Consider the following 15,254-nt stretch of genomic DNA (forward strand, 5'->3'; position numbering starts at 1 on the left):
TTTACATATTTTTTTTACATTATGTAGGATGATTTTATAAAAAAAAAAAAACGTAAATTAGGTAAAAACTGGTATTGTTTCGGAATAGTGAAAACGTGTAACTTGGTATATTCACTTCTTGTATTACTGCCTCCCTATAACAACTCGCTTTATTGTTTTCAAATTTTTTTGTAGGTCGCTTTGGATAAAAGCTTCTGCTAATTGCATAAATGTAAATAACAACAAATGACTTTTGATGGTTTTCACAGGCTGGATCCACATATGTTTATTGCAGTGTTTCTTAACTAGGGGCCTGCCTCACTAGGGGGCCTCAAGATGACTTAAAATTAAATTATTTAAAAAAAATGACAAAAAATAAAAAGGAAAAAAATATCTGGATATTTATAAGTCTTGTTTTATTTTATACAACACACATTGTGCCATTTTTGTTTTAAAATATGTAGAAATTATTAGGGAGGGTGCATTGCTTCATATTACGGTAGGCTACTTTGCATGCAAAATTTTGTATTTAAGAATAATCGTATTATTGCTTATATTTATGGCGGGTTTATGATGAATACGTTTTCATACTCCGGAGACTGTTAGTGATTGACAGACAGTGGGCTGTACCATCTGTGCCGGGCGGGAGGGTGTGTATGTTTGTTTCACCAGCCGCTGGTGCTGTACCAAATTCAACTGAAACAGAAATAGTCCGCGACTGCTGCCATATCCTGAATTAGACATGGCCGCTACCGGAGTTCTCCCCTTTATCAGGGGAGTAGACTTAAGTGGAAATGACTTCAAGGTAAGTTTACTACTTTAAATCCTTTATATCTACGGTACAGCGTCAGTAACTTGTTAATAATGCACTTACTTGTCCGAGGAAATGGACAACAGACTGAGATAAGCTAACAGTGCTAACTTAGCTGGCTAGCTGAGAGTAACACTGGGCGTTAGCTCTCGGGTTGTCAAAATGTGGTGCGGTCAATCAAGCGATGTGACAAGTAGAGGAAATAGCATGCAAGTTTGTCTCCTAGACAGCTGTGTTGGTTGTGTTAACACTAAAATGTTTGTCATTGTGTTTTTTGCTGTCAGTAAATGAACTGCGATGCTAGCAGTGAGAGCCTGTTGGGTGTTATGAAGATGTTTGGTCGTGAGGAGCTAGTGATACATAAAGGAAAATTCGGTTTCAGTGTGTACAAAGAAAGAAGTGTATTTTGTTATTTAACGCATAAAATAGTACAATAAAAATGTTTACATGAGTTTCTTAACCAACTGCTTGTTAAACTGTCTTCTAAGTGTGTCTTTCTTGAGTACATTTATGTTAATCTGTGTCTGTGGATTTTAAACCAACCCACTTCAGTCTGATCCTGTCATCTCATTAAAGAGACATTGGTTGAGGGAACATAGACTTTTCTATTTTACACTAATCTTGTTGCCATAGCAAACACACCCCAGGAGGTGACATCACTGTACCAGTATAGAGTTTAGATCATACTCGTGACTAACTCAATTTTGGAGGAAATTATTTCACTGTTTCTGAATGTCTAAATTTACTAACGGATATTTTGCTTCCACACAAACTGTGACTATATAACTGTAGATAAGCAATGAGTTTTATCTCTATTTAAACAGGGGTGCTATTTTCCTGAGCATGTCAAGTCTATGACCAGCTTGCGATGGCTGAAACTAAACAGAACGGGTCTTTGCTATCTTCCAGAGGAACTGGCCTCTCTACAGAAACTGGTGATGAAATATTATATGTTCATTTGAGTCACAATGTAATATTTTGCAATCGGGCATTGCACTAATGTTCAGTCTGGGGTCTTTATTCTCTTTTTCTGTATGTAAAATCAGGAACATTTGTCAGTGAGTCACAACAACCTTTCAACGCTGCATGGAGAACTGTCAAGTCTTCCCAACCTGAGGGTAAACAGTGTTGCGAAATACAGTATTTGTAGCTCATCTAAATATTTTTGCAGCTGTTTACATTTACAAGTATTACATCAGTTTAATTGTAAATATTTTATAGTGCTCACATAAATGTTTTAAAATGCTATGTGTCATAGGCCGTGGTGGCCAGAGCAAACAACCTGAAGAACTCCGGTGTTCCTGATGATATTTTTCAGCTGGATGATCTTTCTGTGCTGGTATGTGGTGAATTATTACTCTCTTTTCAATGCTTTATTGTTTATGTCTTTCTTGGGAGGATATCGCTATGTTAAGTGCAAAATTGCAGGCACAATTTAATTTAATATAAGCAGGTCTGTCTTATTGCTATTTGAAATATGTCCTAAATTACAGTAAATGCTATAAATGTGGTAAATTTAGAGACCGCAAAGGATTTGTGTTTAGATCTTACTTTTCTTTTTAGGATCTGAGCTATAACCAACTAACTGAGATTCCAAGGGATTTGGAGAACTCCAGGAACATGTTGGTCTTAAATCTCAGTCACAATAGGTATGTCTATGTTTTTGTGTTGAGATGATGTAAATGAATATTAGTTTGACTTCAAACAAAATGAAGAGCTACGATGCAAAACCCTCTAAGTGCGTCTGATGTGTTTTCTTGTAAATTAGCATTTTTTTATCAAGCTCTTATGTTTAGGTTCTAGGGGTGTGAAGAGATCTCGTGCAACAGGATCTCGCGAGATTAAATATGTATTTGCAAAATTTATTAGGTCACGAGATTTCTCGTGTATGTGAAATGCTTGCGGTTTCTCAAACAAAAGGCTGCATCTTTTGGAGGTCTTTTTACAGAATATTAACAATTATAAATTGTATACTATTATCTCGTTTATCGTAAATTGTAGTAATATGCTTATGACTTGCGAATGTAATGCTCAGTTAACTGAAATATACCAGGCTTGATGAGGTATGCAGCCTGCATATGCGACCTACGGAGGATGCAACTTTCTGTTTGAAAAACAGACACTGTCCTAATATCAGCATAAAGTTAAGTTTCTGGCTAAACCTTTTCCAGTGCAATGTGTATGCATTTATACTCTGTCTTTTACTGTCTGTGGTTTTTTGTTTGGGTTTCCAATATTGTTCGTCTGAGATGCGTTGCATTTGTCTCAGTGTCAGATATGAAGCGTCTCAGCAGATTAAACCCTCACTCGGAGTTTATATTTGCATGTTCAACTTGTTTGACTAAAAATAAGCATTTCAAGTGAAAGTAACCCCTGCAGGCATTTGTTAGAGTACATAATGCTGCTTTTATTACATAGGCTACATATAACTGTAATGTGTTTACTTCTTGTAATACTTTATTTGAATCAATTATTATTTCATCGTCATTATTATGTCATTTTTAAAAAATCTAATAATTTCATTATCAATTAGCAAAATTATTGTTAGGGACAGTCCTAGATTACTTTTCAAAATAAAACATTTAAAAATATAATGTGATTTAAGTTTCCCATTTATTTTATCATTGAGGATTTCTTAAAAAAAGTAAAAATCTCGTCTTGTTCTCGTGAACCCAATCTCGTGTCTCGTCTCGTTTCATGGATTAAGTGTCTCGTCACACTCCTTTAGGTTCAGTAATTTCACTTTAACGGCAATGAAAAGGTTATAAGTCAGTAATTGAATGTCTTATTTTTATAGTAATTTCATTGGTATTTAACACATTCACGTCTTTTGCTGCAAAACTCTCATGCAAAAATCTTTACTTCTAAAATGTCTTCACCAGTCTTTTCGGATTAAAGGTGAAAGACTAAAAAATTCGGTCAATATCCTAATATATTTGGTAACTGGTATTTCTGAATTTCCTGAGGCCGTGATTAAGCAGATTTGAAGCGAACGTATTTGATGAACACATAATATGTGCCGAGATCAGTATTATTTTCATTTTTACTGAGGTGGTGTTTAGTGACTTTTGTATCTGAGCTTTTCAATTAAACATTAAAGTACTGTATTTTCTTTCATGTGTATTTTTTTATTGTTGTAGTCTGATACTGTTGTATTTTTTGTGTTATCTTAACTGTAAACGTTTTTTTATCAGTGTAATCTGAAACATTTTTCTTGTGTATTTTCACAGCATTGATAACATACCAAATCAGCTGTTCATTAACCTCACTGATCTGCTGTACCTGGACCTAAGTGACAATAATTTGGACAGCTTGCCGCCTCAGATGAGACGCTTGGTCCATTTGCAGACCCTGATACTCAATAATAATCCACTTATGCATGCACAGCTCAGGTACATCTGTAGTTTTTGTGATTTAATTTATTTGTATATTTCAGTAGAGTGCTATTTGTAGCTTTCCTGTAGTAAGATTGCATACATTCATTAAACGTGACATCATTGGATCTGACAGGAACTGGTTTGTGTGCTTTGTTTTAACAGGCAGTTACCAGCCATGCTGGCTCTTCAAACCCTCCATTTACGAAATACACAGCGTACTCAAAGTAACATGCCAACAAGCCTTGAGGGACTGACCAACCTAGCAGGTAGATATCTGCAAGGGTTTCGCTGTTGCTATTGAACAATAATTTTCGAGTTTCATTATTGTATACCTGCGGGTAAATAATTTTTTTTAGTGAAGGAGTTCAGGTAGTTTCTCGAACATATAGTAGACAATATAAACAGCGCTAACAAAACATCATAAAATGGTGACACAAAGTCATAGCATAAAATAAATAAATAAACCCCATGACTGTTAACTATAATATTGTTCATATAATAATCAATAAAGCTGTCATCAGTTTCTATAATTATTGTCATTTTATACATTGTTTAGATGTGGACCTGTCCTGCAATGATCTGAGCCGGGTGCCAGAATGCTTGTATTCCCTGCCTAATCTAAAACGACTCAATCTGAGCACCAATCAGATATCAGAACTGTCGCTGTGCATAGATCAGTGGACCAAGCTCGAGACTCTCAACCTTTCGAGAAACCAACTCACCTCCCTGCCAGTAAGTTCCTGTTTACCAGTTAAAATTAGTAAAAATAGACCGTAAACAAAAAGCCTCAGGCGTAAACGTGCTTTCTTACATGTTAATATTATATGATCAAAACTGGGATCATCATTAATTTTACTATGATGGTGTGGTTGAAGATTATTTTGCAACTAATCCTGTTTCTTTCTTACTTATTGATGCAATGTCCATCTGCCATTTGCAAGCTATCCAAGCTGAAGAAGCTGTATGTGAACTCAAACAAAATTGATTTTGATGGGCTTCCATCTGGTGTGGGAAAATTGTCCAGCCTAGTGGAATTCATGGCAGCGAACAATAATTTGGAGCTTGTACCAGAGGGACTATGCAGGTGCGAATGATTACTTTAGTTGTTTTGATTTTTTTTTACATGGACAGCTTTGATGCATTATCTTTTTTTAGATGTGGGAAATTGAAGAAGCTGGTCTTAAACAAGAACCGTCTGGTGACTTTACCAGAGGCCATTCATTTCTTGACTGATTTGGAGGTAAGAATTGCTTATGGAAACTATTTTTGGCTTTTCTTGACAACTTAATGATTTACATTATTATCTTGTTAATCCAGTTATTGCTTAAATGATTTGTGTCACACAGAGCAGCAAAATAATTGCTTGCTGTAAACCGTAAGGAAGGTCATACGCTCGCATTAAGATTGTAATTAAATGCAGCATTAAGCTTTATTAGTTGCGCAGCTGGATTATAATGAGGTGACATTTTGCTCTTAGGTTTTGGACGTTCGTGAGAATCCAAATCTAGTCATGCCTCCAAAGCCAGTGGACAGAACGGCTGAGTGGTACAACATAGACTTCTCTTTGCAAAACCAACTACGATTGGCTGGAGCATCACCAGCCACTGTGGCAGCGGCAGGTGGAGGTAAAATATGTATATCTTTGATATTATTAGCAAGGCTTTGAACCGGTTAAGGGAACAAAAACGAATACCAGAAACGTTTAATGTTTTGCAAGGAACAGAAACTTTCAAAAAATATATGCTCCAGAACAGAATCGTTTATTTAAAATAATGTTAACCGGTTTATACAGTTATTTTTTTGTTATTTGACAAGATTTCTGTGCAATACTCGATAAAGTTCACTTCTGGTCATCGTTGACTCATCGGAGAAATGAGAAGCTTGCCACCAGCAAGTATCTCAAAATGTTTTTTTTTTAATACTAATTAGTGGTGTAACGGATCGCAGTTGATCCATTATCCGTATAGATCATGACTCACGGTTCGGCTCGTTTGCGATTCGCGGATTAATATGCAATTTAAATAGGGGGGAAAGTTAATCATTTGCACATGTTTTAAAGGCTTGGAAATCTTAAAACTTAAGTGATTTTAAACAATTTATCCACAAATAGGCGCTAATGTGAGCAATTTTCTGTACGCACAGACACGCATGCGATTGAATGTGTCTGGTCCGACTCTAATTAAATGTGGTGATTCCTATGCCCTTTAAAGATCAGAACTCTTGATGTATAAACTTGAGAGAGAGTTGCGCTACTGTGTCTCATACTGTAGTCCATTAAAATACATTTGGTGAACAAAGCACTGAAAAACAACTTAATTTTCACTTTATGTGTGGAGCGACATCTTCTTACTGAAGTGCCGTTTGGAATCTGTCCTCCGTCTGTGTGTGTGCGCGTGTTTAAGTGCACTCAACAAATTTAAGCCAAATGACAGAATTACAGTTATGTGCTTACATAATGTATCCTTTTTTAATGTTCGATGACAAGATAGAGACTTAAGGAAAATTATGTAGACTAATAATTTAAGTTTAATGTCTTAATGATTAGCCTACTTATTTATATGTCCCACAGCTGACATGGAATGTTATTAATCGGTTCTGGGACTTATTTTTTTGCTCTAACCGGTTCAGGAACGTCAATTTTAGGGTTAAACCAGAAATGTTAAAATACTGTTTCGGAACGAACCAATTGGGGAAAAATCTGGTTCAAAGCCCTGATTATTAGTTATCAAACATTTTATATCATGCTGAATTATAGACGATTTCATTGGACGCACGCGTGTTGCCACAGTTACATGCCTGGCCCACAGTCTGTGTTTGTTTATCGGCCTGGCTAGCGGCTAAACTAAAATATCGAAATTAATGATGGTATTATTGTAAAGACGAGGGAGATGGCTAGCATGGATCACTGCTGTGCGAAGAGCGATTTGGGAGTAACATTAACTCAGAGTAGTAGTTGAAACGCTTTAGTTATTTTATTGATTCTTTGCGGAAGTCAACGGGAAGTTATGTTTGGGCCACAAAAACCATTTGCTTATGTTGTTGCTGCTGCTGAAACTGTCTATACCAGTGTAATGCAGCTCAGAGTTATATTATAAACTTTGTGTGTTACACAGGAAATAGCCCAAGAGACCATATGGCCAGAAAAATGAGGCTGAGAAGGCGTAAGGACTCGGCCCAAGATGATCAGGCTAAACAGGTTTTGAAGGGAATGTCAGATGTGGCTCAGGAAAAGAATAAATCCATCGAGGTGAGGGAACCGATGATGGTGAAATTTGAGTATGAATACAGCTGCAGTGAAAGATTGTGGCATTCACATAAAGCTTAATCTTTCAGGAGAACGGTGACTTGAAATACTCTGACCTGAAAACCAAACGTTGGGACAAAAACCTGGAGAAACCTCAGCTGGACTACTCTGAGTTCTTCTTGGAGGACGTGGGGCAGATCCCTGGCATTACCATCTGGCAGATTGAAAACTTTGTGCCCATGCAGGTGGACGAGGCCTTCCACGGGAAGTTTTACGAGGCTGATTGTTACATTGTTCTCAGGGTCAGTACTAATGTTGATCTTTTCATACTTGTTGTTGTTAATATATGATCATGAATTTAATGCTTTTACTAAGTTGTAATTATAATGTAGGTAACTAAACAGGATGTAAATGTTTACTTATCCATTTAATGTAATATGTTTTAATGCAGACTTTCTTAGACGATAACGGAGCCCTGAACTGGCAGATCTTTTACTGGATCGGGCAGGATGCCACCCTTGATAAGAAAGCAGGCTCTGCAATCCATGCCGTCAATCTCCGTAATTATTTGGGTGCTGAGTGCAGGACTATCAGAGAGGAAATGGGAGACGAGAGTGAAGAATTCACTGCGGTCAGTAGAATAAACAATTCCCAGAACAAAATACAAGATCAATAAAACATTAGCAGAATATGTTTAGCTAAACCGTGTCAATTTCAGGTGTTCGACAATGCAATCTCTTACATTGAGGGCGGAACGACCAGTGGGTTTTACACAGTAGAGGACACACAACACCCTACCAGGTTCCCCACCAAAAATAAAACACCTCTCCAGATGGTCCCTGAGATGACTCGCACTAATCCTGTTTGTTGTTGTTGTGTGGCAGGTTGTACAGGGTGTATGGAAAAAAGAACATCAAATTAGAATCTGTGCCCCTGAAAGCGTCCTCACTCGACCCACGGTAATCTCTAGGTGCTCTTGATTTCCAACCGTCACATATTTGCATGGAAGTGCTCACATCGCATGCCTTTCTTTCTCCAGATTTGTCTTCTTGCTGGACACAGGTCTCGAATTATTTGTTTGGAGAGGAGCCAATGCGACACTCGGTGGTACCACAAAAGCAAGGTAGCTAGCACACATTGAGTTTTATTCTCCCATGCGTGGTTCAAATTTGTAACACAGCTTGTGACACTTACAGGTTATTTGCTGAAAAGATTAACAAAAATGAGCGAAAAGGTAAAGCAGAAATCACTACGTTAATGCAAAATCAAGAACCTCCGGAATTCTGGGAACCTCTGGGGGGACAGCCAGAGGAAATCAAGAAGCACGTACCAGATGACTTTTCTCCTGTCCGTCCCAAGCTGTATAAGGTCAGGGAGTTGTCTATGCTTTGTTAAAACTGCATAATCACTACTGTGTAAAATATTTTGTACTGTTTTGTTCTCTTAGGTTGGCTTAGGTTTGGGATACCTTGAACTTCCTCAGATCAACTACAAACTCTCTGTGGAGCACAAGGATAAAATCAAACTCGACGTGGTTCCAGAACATAGACTGGTAAGAGACATAAACTGTATAGTGTTGGATCAAGTCTAGATTTTCAGTCCAGAATTTCTTTAATGGTGTGTGAATGTCAATTCAATTGTTTTAGGTACAAGGTCTGCTGGACACTAAAGGCGTCTACATCTTAGATTGCTGGTCGGATGTATTCATCTGGATCGGCCGTAAATCTCCACGTCTAGTGAGGGCAGCTGCACTGAAGCTGGGCCAGGAGGTGTGCAGTATGCTCCATCGGCCGAAACACGCCGTGGTCATGCGTAATCTGGAGGGTACGGAGTGCCAGGTAAAATTTACAGATCTCTTTTAATATCAACCTTTCAAATCCCTGCTCTAATGCTGCAAAGCCGCGGTAGAGGCGTCAAGGGCGAGTGTTTCAATGTTAAGTCAATGTGAAGATGCGTTGACGCGCATCTGGAGGTCTCGCGGCGCGAATGAGTCGTTTAGCGCGGCCCGGTAGACGTGATTCCGCCTCGTTTGCGCGAATGCCACGAATTGAGCGTTGCCGCTGCAAACGCGCAATTTGAAAAATTTGAACTTTGGCGGTAAAACGCGCTACGTTAACCAATCAGGAGCTTGCTTTAATAGTGACGTGATTACTGAAAGTGAGTGAAGTGGCTGAAGCCCCAGCCATGTCGCGAATTTCCACATGAATATCTCGATGACTAGAATTTTATGTGCGCAATTTTATGTCGCAAATTAAGCGAGAAAACTCAAAACACTCAAACTGTTCAAGCGGCAAACTAGGCGCGGCAGATGCCTCAAACGCAGCTGGTGTAAACCAATGGTAATACTGATGTTATACTCAACAGGTCTTCAAATCTAAGTTCAAGAACTGGGATGACGTGTTGAAGGTGGACTATACCAAGAATGCAGAGAGCGTGAAGCAGAAAGAGGGCTTGTCTGGAAAAGTCAAGAAGGATGCGGAGCAGAAGGACCAGATGAAAGCAGATCTTACGGCTTTGTTTCTGCCCAGGCAGCCACCCATGCCCCTTACAGAGGTGAGATCTCAGCTGTCACCATTATAGCTTTTACCCATCCATTATACGCTGATGCAGAATGGTTTGACAGTTATCACATTTTCTGTGTGTTAAACTCCATTTAAGTGTCTTTGTGGATGACTCCTGACAGGCAGAACAGATGATGGAAGAGTGGAACGAGGACTTGGATGGCATGGAGGGATTTGTTCTGGAGGGAAAGAAGTTTGCTCGGTTGCCAGAGGAGGAGTTCGGTCACTTTAACACTCAGGACTGCTACGTGTTTCTCTGCAGGTTGGTCGGTGCTCCCTGAAGCCTGGTGTAAAGTCTCTCAGCTCAGCTGAATGATAGTTATAGTTTATTACGGTAACCATCGTCATGAAATGATGGGACGTTTTCATCTCTTTCAGGTACTGGGTGCCTGTGGAGTATGAGGATGATCAGGAGAAAGACAAAGAGAAAGGAGAAGAAGGAGAGGATGAGGACAAACAGCCTGAAGAAGACTTTCAGTGTGTGGTTTACTTCTGGCAGGGCCGTGAGGCGTCCAACATGGGCTGGCTGACATTTACATTCAGTTTACAGAAGAAGTTTGAGAGCTTGTTTCCTGGCAAACTAGAGGTACTTAATACTAAAATAATGTATCTCATGCATCTTCATTGTAATGACTTTAGTTGTCTGGGCTATATGAGTCAAAGGCTCGGTACGTCCTCTTATGGTCCCTCAATTTTTTTAAGGTAAAGTGGGTACTAAGGGATTTGTAGCAACACATAACAGAACTTAAGGGAACACTGTAGCATACAAATGGCGCTTTTCCATAGCATAGTACTCCACGGTTTAGGTCGGGTCAACTAACCTCACTTTGGCTTGGTTAGCTTTTCCAGCGGGTTTAGTAACACTTCGGAGTGGGAGGGATTATAGGCGTGTCGTTATATTTGTGCTCATACAAGTGAGAGCGTAAATTTACATTCCTATACATTCATTTATTTATCAGTCCGCCACAAAATGAAAATTGATAGGGTTCCCTCGGGTCCTTGAAAGTTTGTGAATCTGGGGGAAAAATTCAAGCCCTGGGAAGTTTTTGAAAATATACATAGCTGGATACAGGTCAATGAAAGTGCGTGAATCTATTTTATGCAAGAAGTTTTCTGGAAAAAATCCATATTTTTCCCTGTGTAGTGTAGGATAATATCATAAAAATTCTAGACTTTTTAAGCACACGTGCCAAACTGTTCGCTTTAAATGCTTATATCTTCTGTATGTGAATGTTGATTCATACCAAAATGTTTTTTTGCATAGTTGTGTTTGACACATGAAAACGTCTCGGCTTACGTATGTAACTGTTGTTCCCTGAGAAGGGAACGAGACGTTGCGTCGGACCTTGCCATACTTCCTGCATCCCTGTAACGCCGTCTTTGGTAATATTTGAGATTTGAGTGATATACTTCCTGGCTCCCATGTCACCCTGTCTTTGTCATTAAGCCTAACCATTGGTTGAATTTGATATACCATTCAGACACACTTACCCCTTGAGGCGTCCCCAAAGTGTCACAGCAGTGACGCAGCGCTAGTTCCCTCAAAAGAGAATTGTAATAATGTATCTTAAAAGGTAGCATTTTAGGGTAACCTTGCTCTCAATTGAAATGTGTCCCCACATTTAGTCCTTGAATTTGACGGTATTGGACCTGGAAAGTCCTTGAAAGGTCCTTGAATTTGAAGTTAACTAAGGTGTGGTTTCGCTTCGCGAATGTGCCGCCACAAACTGCAAGTCTGAAAAAAAACTGTTATGGTTTTCCTGCTGGTAGTGACGATTCTCTCAGACCAATCAGTGATCTACATTTTTTTCGCGTCACGTTTTGGTATCAGCTCGGGTCGCTTGGAACCCCAACTGAGGTGGTACTAAAAAAGTATCGGGAACTACGTACTGCACCCAGTGAGAAAAGCCCTGAAAAGTAAGCTGACCCGACCCAAACCGTGGTGTACTATGCAATGGAAAAGCGCCATTATTGCCAGCCTTATGGTTCTCTAAGTGAAGCCTTAGTTTTTTTTTCTTTCAACCAGTGTTTCATTAAGAGTACCTTTAACCTTATAGTAATGGGTTTTCTTGAGGTTTTTATGCAACTGGTCCTGCACTTTATGATGTAAGATGTTATTTTCATCTAGCACATAGTGCCCATTTTAGTGGCAAGCTTCTGTAAATCTCTCAGTGGCATTCGTTTATATCATGTTTCCTGTTTTGTGTCTGTTTCAGGTTGTAAGAATGACCCAGCAGCAGGAGAACCTCAAGTTCTTGTCACACTTCAAGAGAAAGTTTATCATTCACAAAGGCAAGAGGAAGCTTAAAGTGGACAGTGTGCAACCAAGCTTATATCACATCAGGACAAATGGAAGTGCATTATGCACCAGGTACACACCATTATAACTGTCTGCCTAGTATCTTCCCAGCTTGAATAAAGCAGATTGTAACCGCATGTCGTGTGTTTCTGTGTTGTGTTTTAGGACTATTCAGATAGCCACAGATTCCAGTAACCTCAACTCTGAATTCTGCTTCATTTTGAAGGTATATGATTTGTGTGTACCATGTGCAGTAATAAGCTGCCAAGTAATGATTTAATATTTGGAATAGTTTATAAACGTTTGAACACTTGTTTACCCACAAATTGAAGTAATTTACATGTCTTTGTGTTGTTTAAATCTATTGTGCAACACAAGAGAAGATAATAAATTATTCAAAACAATTGCAGTGTATGTAAACACAAAAAAGGTACTCCGCTTGGTTGTAATAAAAATATATTTAATATGTTGTTCACTTTAAAATGTACCTCCTTTGTTGTGAATGGTACTTCCTGGTGTGACCCCTGCAAATGACATCATATGTTTTGGGTGAACTAATGCTTTTAAATGCCATTTTTTTAGGTTCCATTTGAAAGTACAGACAACCAGGGAATAGTGTACACTTGGGTTGGAAGAGCAGCAGACCCAGATGAAGCTAAACTGGCAGAAGACATCATGAACACAATGTTTGATGATTCATACAGCAAACAGGTACGTATTGAAACTATTGTTGAAATGCAATCTGATAAGCTTATTTGTAACAAAATAAAGTGAACATTTTCTTTCTTTTACATTTTTTTAAAGGTAATAAATGAAGGAGAGGAGCCAGAAAATTTCTTTTGGGTTGGCATCGGCTCTCAGAAGCCATACGATGAAGATGCAGAATACATGAAATACGCGAGACTGTTCAGGTGAGCATTTTAATAAACAAAATTATTTTTTACACGAATATCTACTGTATTTGGATGTGATTAATGGGTGATTCTTTTCATCCCAGGTGCTCAAATGAGAAAGGTTACTTTGCTGTATCAGAAAAATGCTCAGATTTCTGCCAAGATGACCTGGCTGATGATGACATCATGCTTTTGGACAATGGAAAAGAGGTAGAGCTTTATGCCTGCAGCCAATCGCATTATCCCAACTGTGTGAATTTGTTATTGAGGGTTTGTTTTTCTTGTTTCCTCTGCAGGTTTACATGTGGGTTGGTACACAAACAAGCCAAGTGGAGATTAAACTGAGCTTGAAAGCTTGTCAGGTTAGTGTCAGATTGAGCGACAGTTTCATTTTACTAAACACCTTTCCCTTTGATATTCGGTATAGATACATATATATGCCCTCAAGCTTTCACGTTCCTGTTTTATCCTTATTTCAGGTCTATATTCAACATATGAGGTCCAAGGATGCAGAGCACCCAAGGAAACTGCGCCTGGTGCGCAAAGGCAACGAGCCCCACTGTTTCACCCGTTGTTTCCACGCCTGGAGCGCTTTCAAGACTGCACCTGCATAAATTTGCCCTGCACACCACAGAGTCCGTCTGAATACAGTACACGAGCATAAGAGTTTCCGAAATCATGCGCAACACACCTTTCGTTATTATTCTGCAATGCATTATATATTTGTTAATACAAGCAATTTTGAATTTTATATTTATGCATAGGTTTCAAATCAGAGGAAGAGCTAGATTCAGCACTTGGGTAGGTGTAACCACACGAGATAAAAATGCTGTATTGTTTAAGGGATGGTTTTAAGAACATGTGTTCTAAGGGAGAGTCTAAATATTGTTTGTTTTTTAACAATCTGGCTGCATAATTGTTGCCATTTCTGTTTACAGAAATTAGACTTTGCATAATTTAGTTTTAAGACGACTCTTATATCATTTGTATGAGCAACACCTTATGTTTTACCTGCATATCACATATTGACTGCTGCGATTTTCAGAAAGCACAAATCCAGTTTACGAATTGGTGCCACTCACACCAAATTTATTAGTTGCCTTTGAATGTCTAGTTCATTCCATCAGCACCTGTTTAATCCTTCACTTTTGGGATGTTGACTCTGCCAATGCTGATGGGATAGTTAATTGCACATGAATGTTCTTTCCACATGAGAATATACACGTTGATGCTCTCAAACTGCCCATTAGGTCCCCAAACAAATACGTGTACTAGGTAGTTGGCATCAGTGTTTATCTTTTAAAAAACATAATCTGTTATTGCTGTGACTGGCAAGCTAGTAGTATTGATACAGCAGTGCTGCCATGCTTTGGTGACCTCACATGCATTTTAAGTGGCTTTTTTATTAGCCTCAAAACAAATGTCTGCTATTTTCATCAATGACAGAATGTACTTTTTTTTAAAGGTTTGGTCCTGTGTATGGACTGTTTGATAGTTTTTTTTCGAATTCTGAATATTTGTTGAACTTGGACAGGGAAATACGTTTAGCCAAGAAAATAAATATTATTATTTTAATTATGCTTGTCAAAATTTCTTGTGGATATCATAAAAGGGATTGGTAAAGGTAAATAAATATTTGCAGTTGACGGTTAGCCACCCTATTATATTTGTTTTGTCACAGCAGCTTTTTAGTCTGCATATATATAAATGTATTTCTATGTGTACAAATATTTTCTGCCACTGATTTCACCTGCAGATGCTCTATTTATGTATTTTGTATTGAATAAAGTTTCATCGCACAACTGTATGACTATAGTTTTTGTCATTGTTCAACTTTATGATTTATTATTTTCCCAAGGAGATTTGTATTGCTGTATTTATTCAATATCCTTGTTAAAAAAATGCTTGATTTTATGTTTGAAATTTTACTATTATTCTTTGCATGATTCTTAGTATTTATATATAGTATATATACTAATATATGACACTTGTTGTTATATAATAATATGTCATGTAAAAGTATCTCAATCCAACTACAATATATCTGGTATTTTCAGACAGGAAATAGAATTAATTAAAGATGGCTGCAT

The 15,254-nt window shown here is 38.2% G+C and overlaps 1 protein-coding gene across 1 annotated transcript; it reads left to right on the plus strand.

The window, feature by feature from the left end:
- The first annotated feature begins 628 nt into the window (after window positions 1-628).
- flii (FLII actin remodeling protein) lies at window positions 629-14,971 on the plus strand. Its single transcript, XM_073857078.1, has 30 exons — window positions 629-784; window positions 1,615-1,725; window positions 1,837-1,908; window positions 2,049-2,129; window positions 2,354-2,439; window positions 4,021-4,182; window positions 4,330-4,433; window positions 4,724-4,896; window positions 5,091-5,251; window positions 5,323-5,407; window positions 5,645-5,792; window positions 7,281-7,414; window positions 7,501-7,713; window positions 7,863-8,042; window positions 8,130-8,212; window positions 8,296-8,370; window positions 8,451-8,534; window positions 8,608-8,779; window positions 8,859-8,963; window positions 9,058-9,249; window positions 9,776-9,964; window positions 10,095-10,234; window positions 10,351-10,558; window positions 12,189-12,343; window positions 12,437-12,497; window positions 12,854-12,982; window positions 13,076-13,182; window positions 13,269-13,374; window positions 13,461-13,526; window positions 13,644-14,971. The coding sequence occupies exons 1-30, from the start codon at window positions 722-724 to the stop codon at window positions 13,776-13,778; spliced, it is 3,780 nt and encodes a 1,259-aa protein (XP_073713179.1). The 5' UTR covers window positions 629-721; the 3' UTR covers window positions 13,779-14,971.
- The last annotated feature ends 283 nt before the right edge of the window (window positions 14,972-15,254 follow it).

Source organism: Misgurnus anguillicaudatus, chromosome 19 (assembly GCF_027580225.2).
Source record: "Misgurnus anguillicaudatus chromosome 19, ASM2758022v2, whole genome shotgun sequence".
Classification (NCBI taxonomy): Eukaryota; Metazoa; Chordata; class Actinopteri; order Cypriniformes; family Cobitidae; genus Misgurnus; species Misgurnus anguillicaudatus.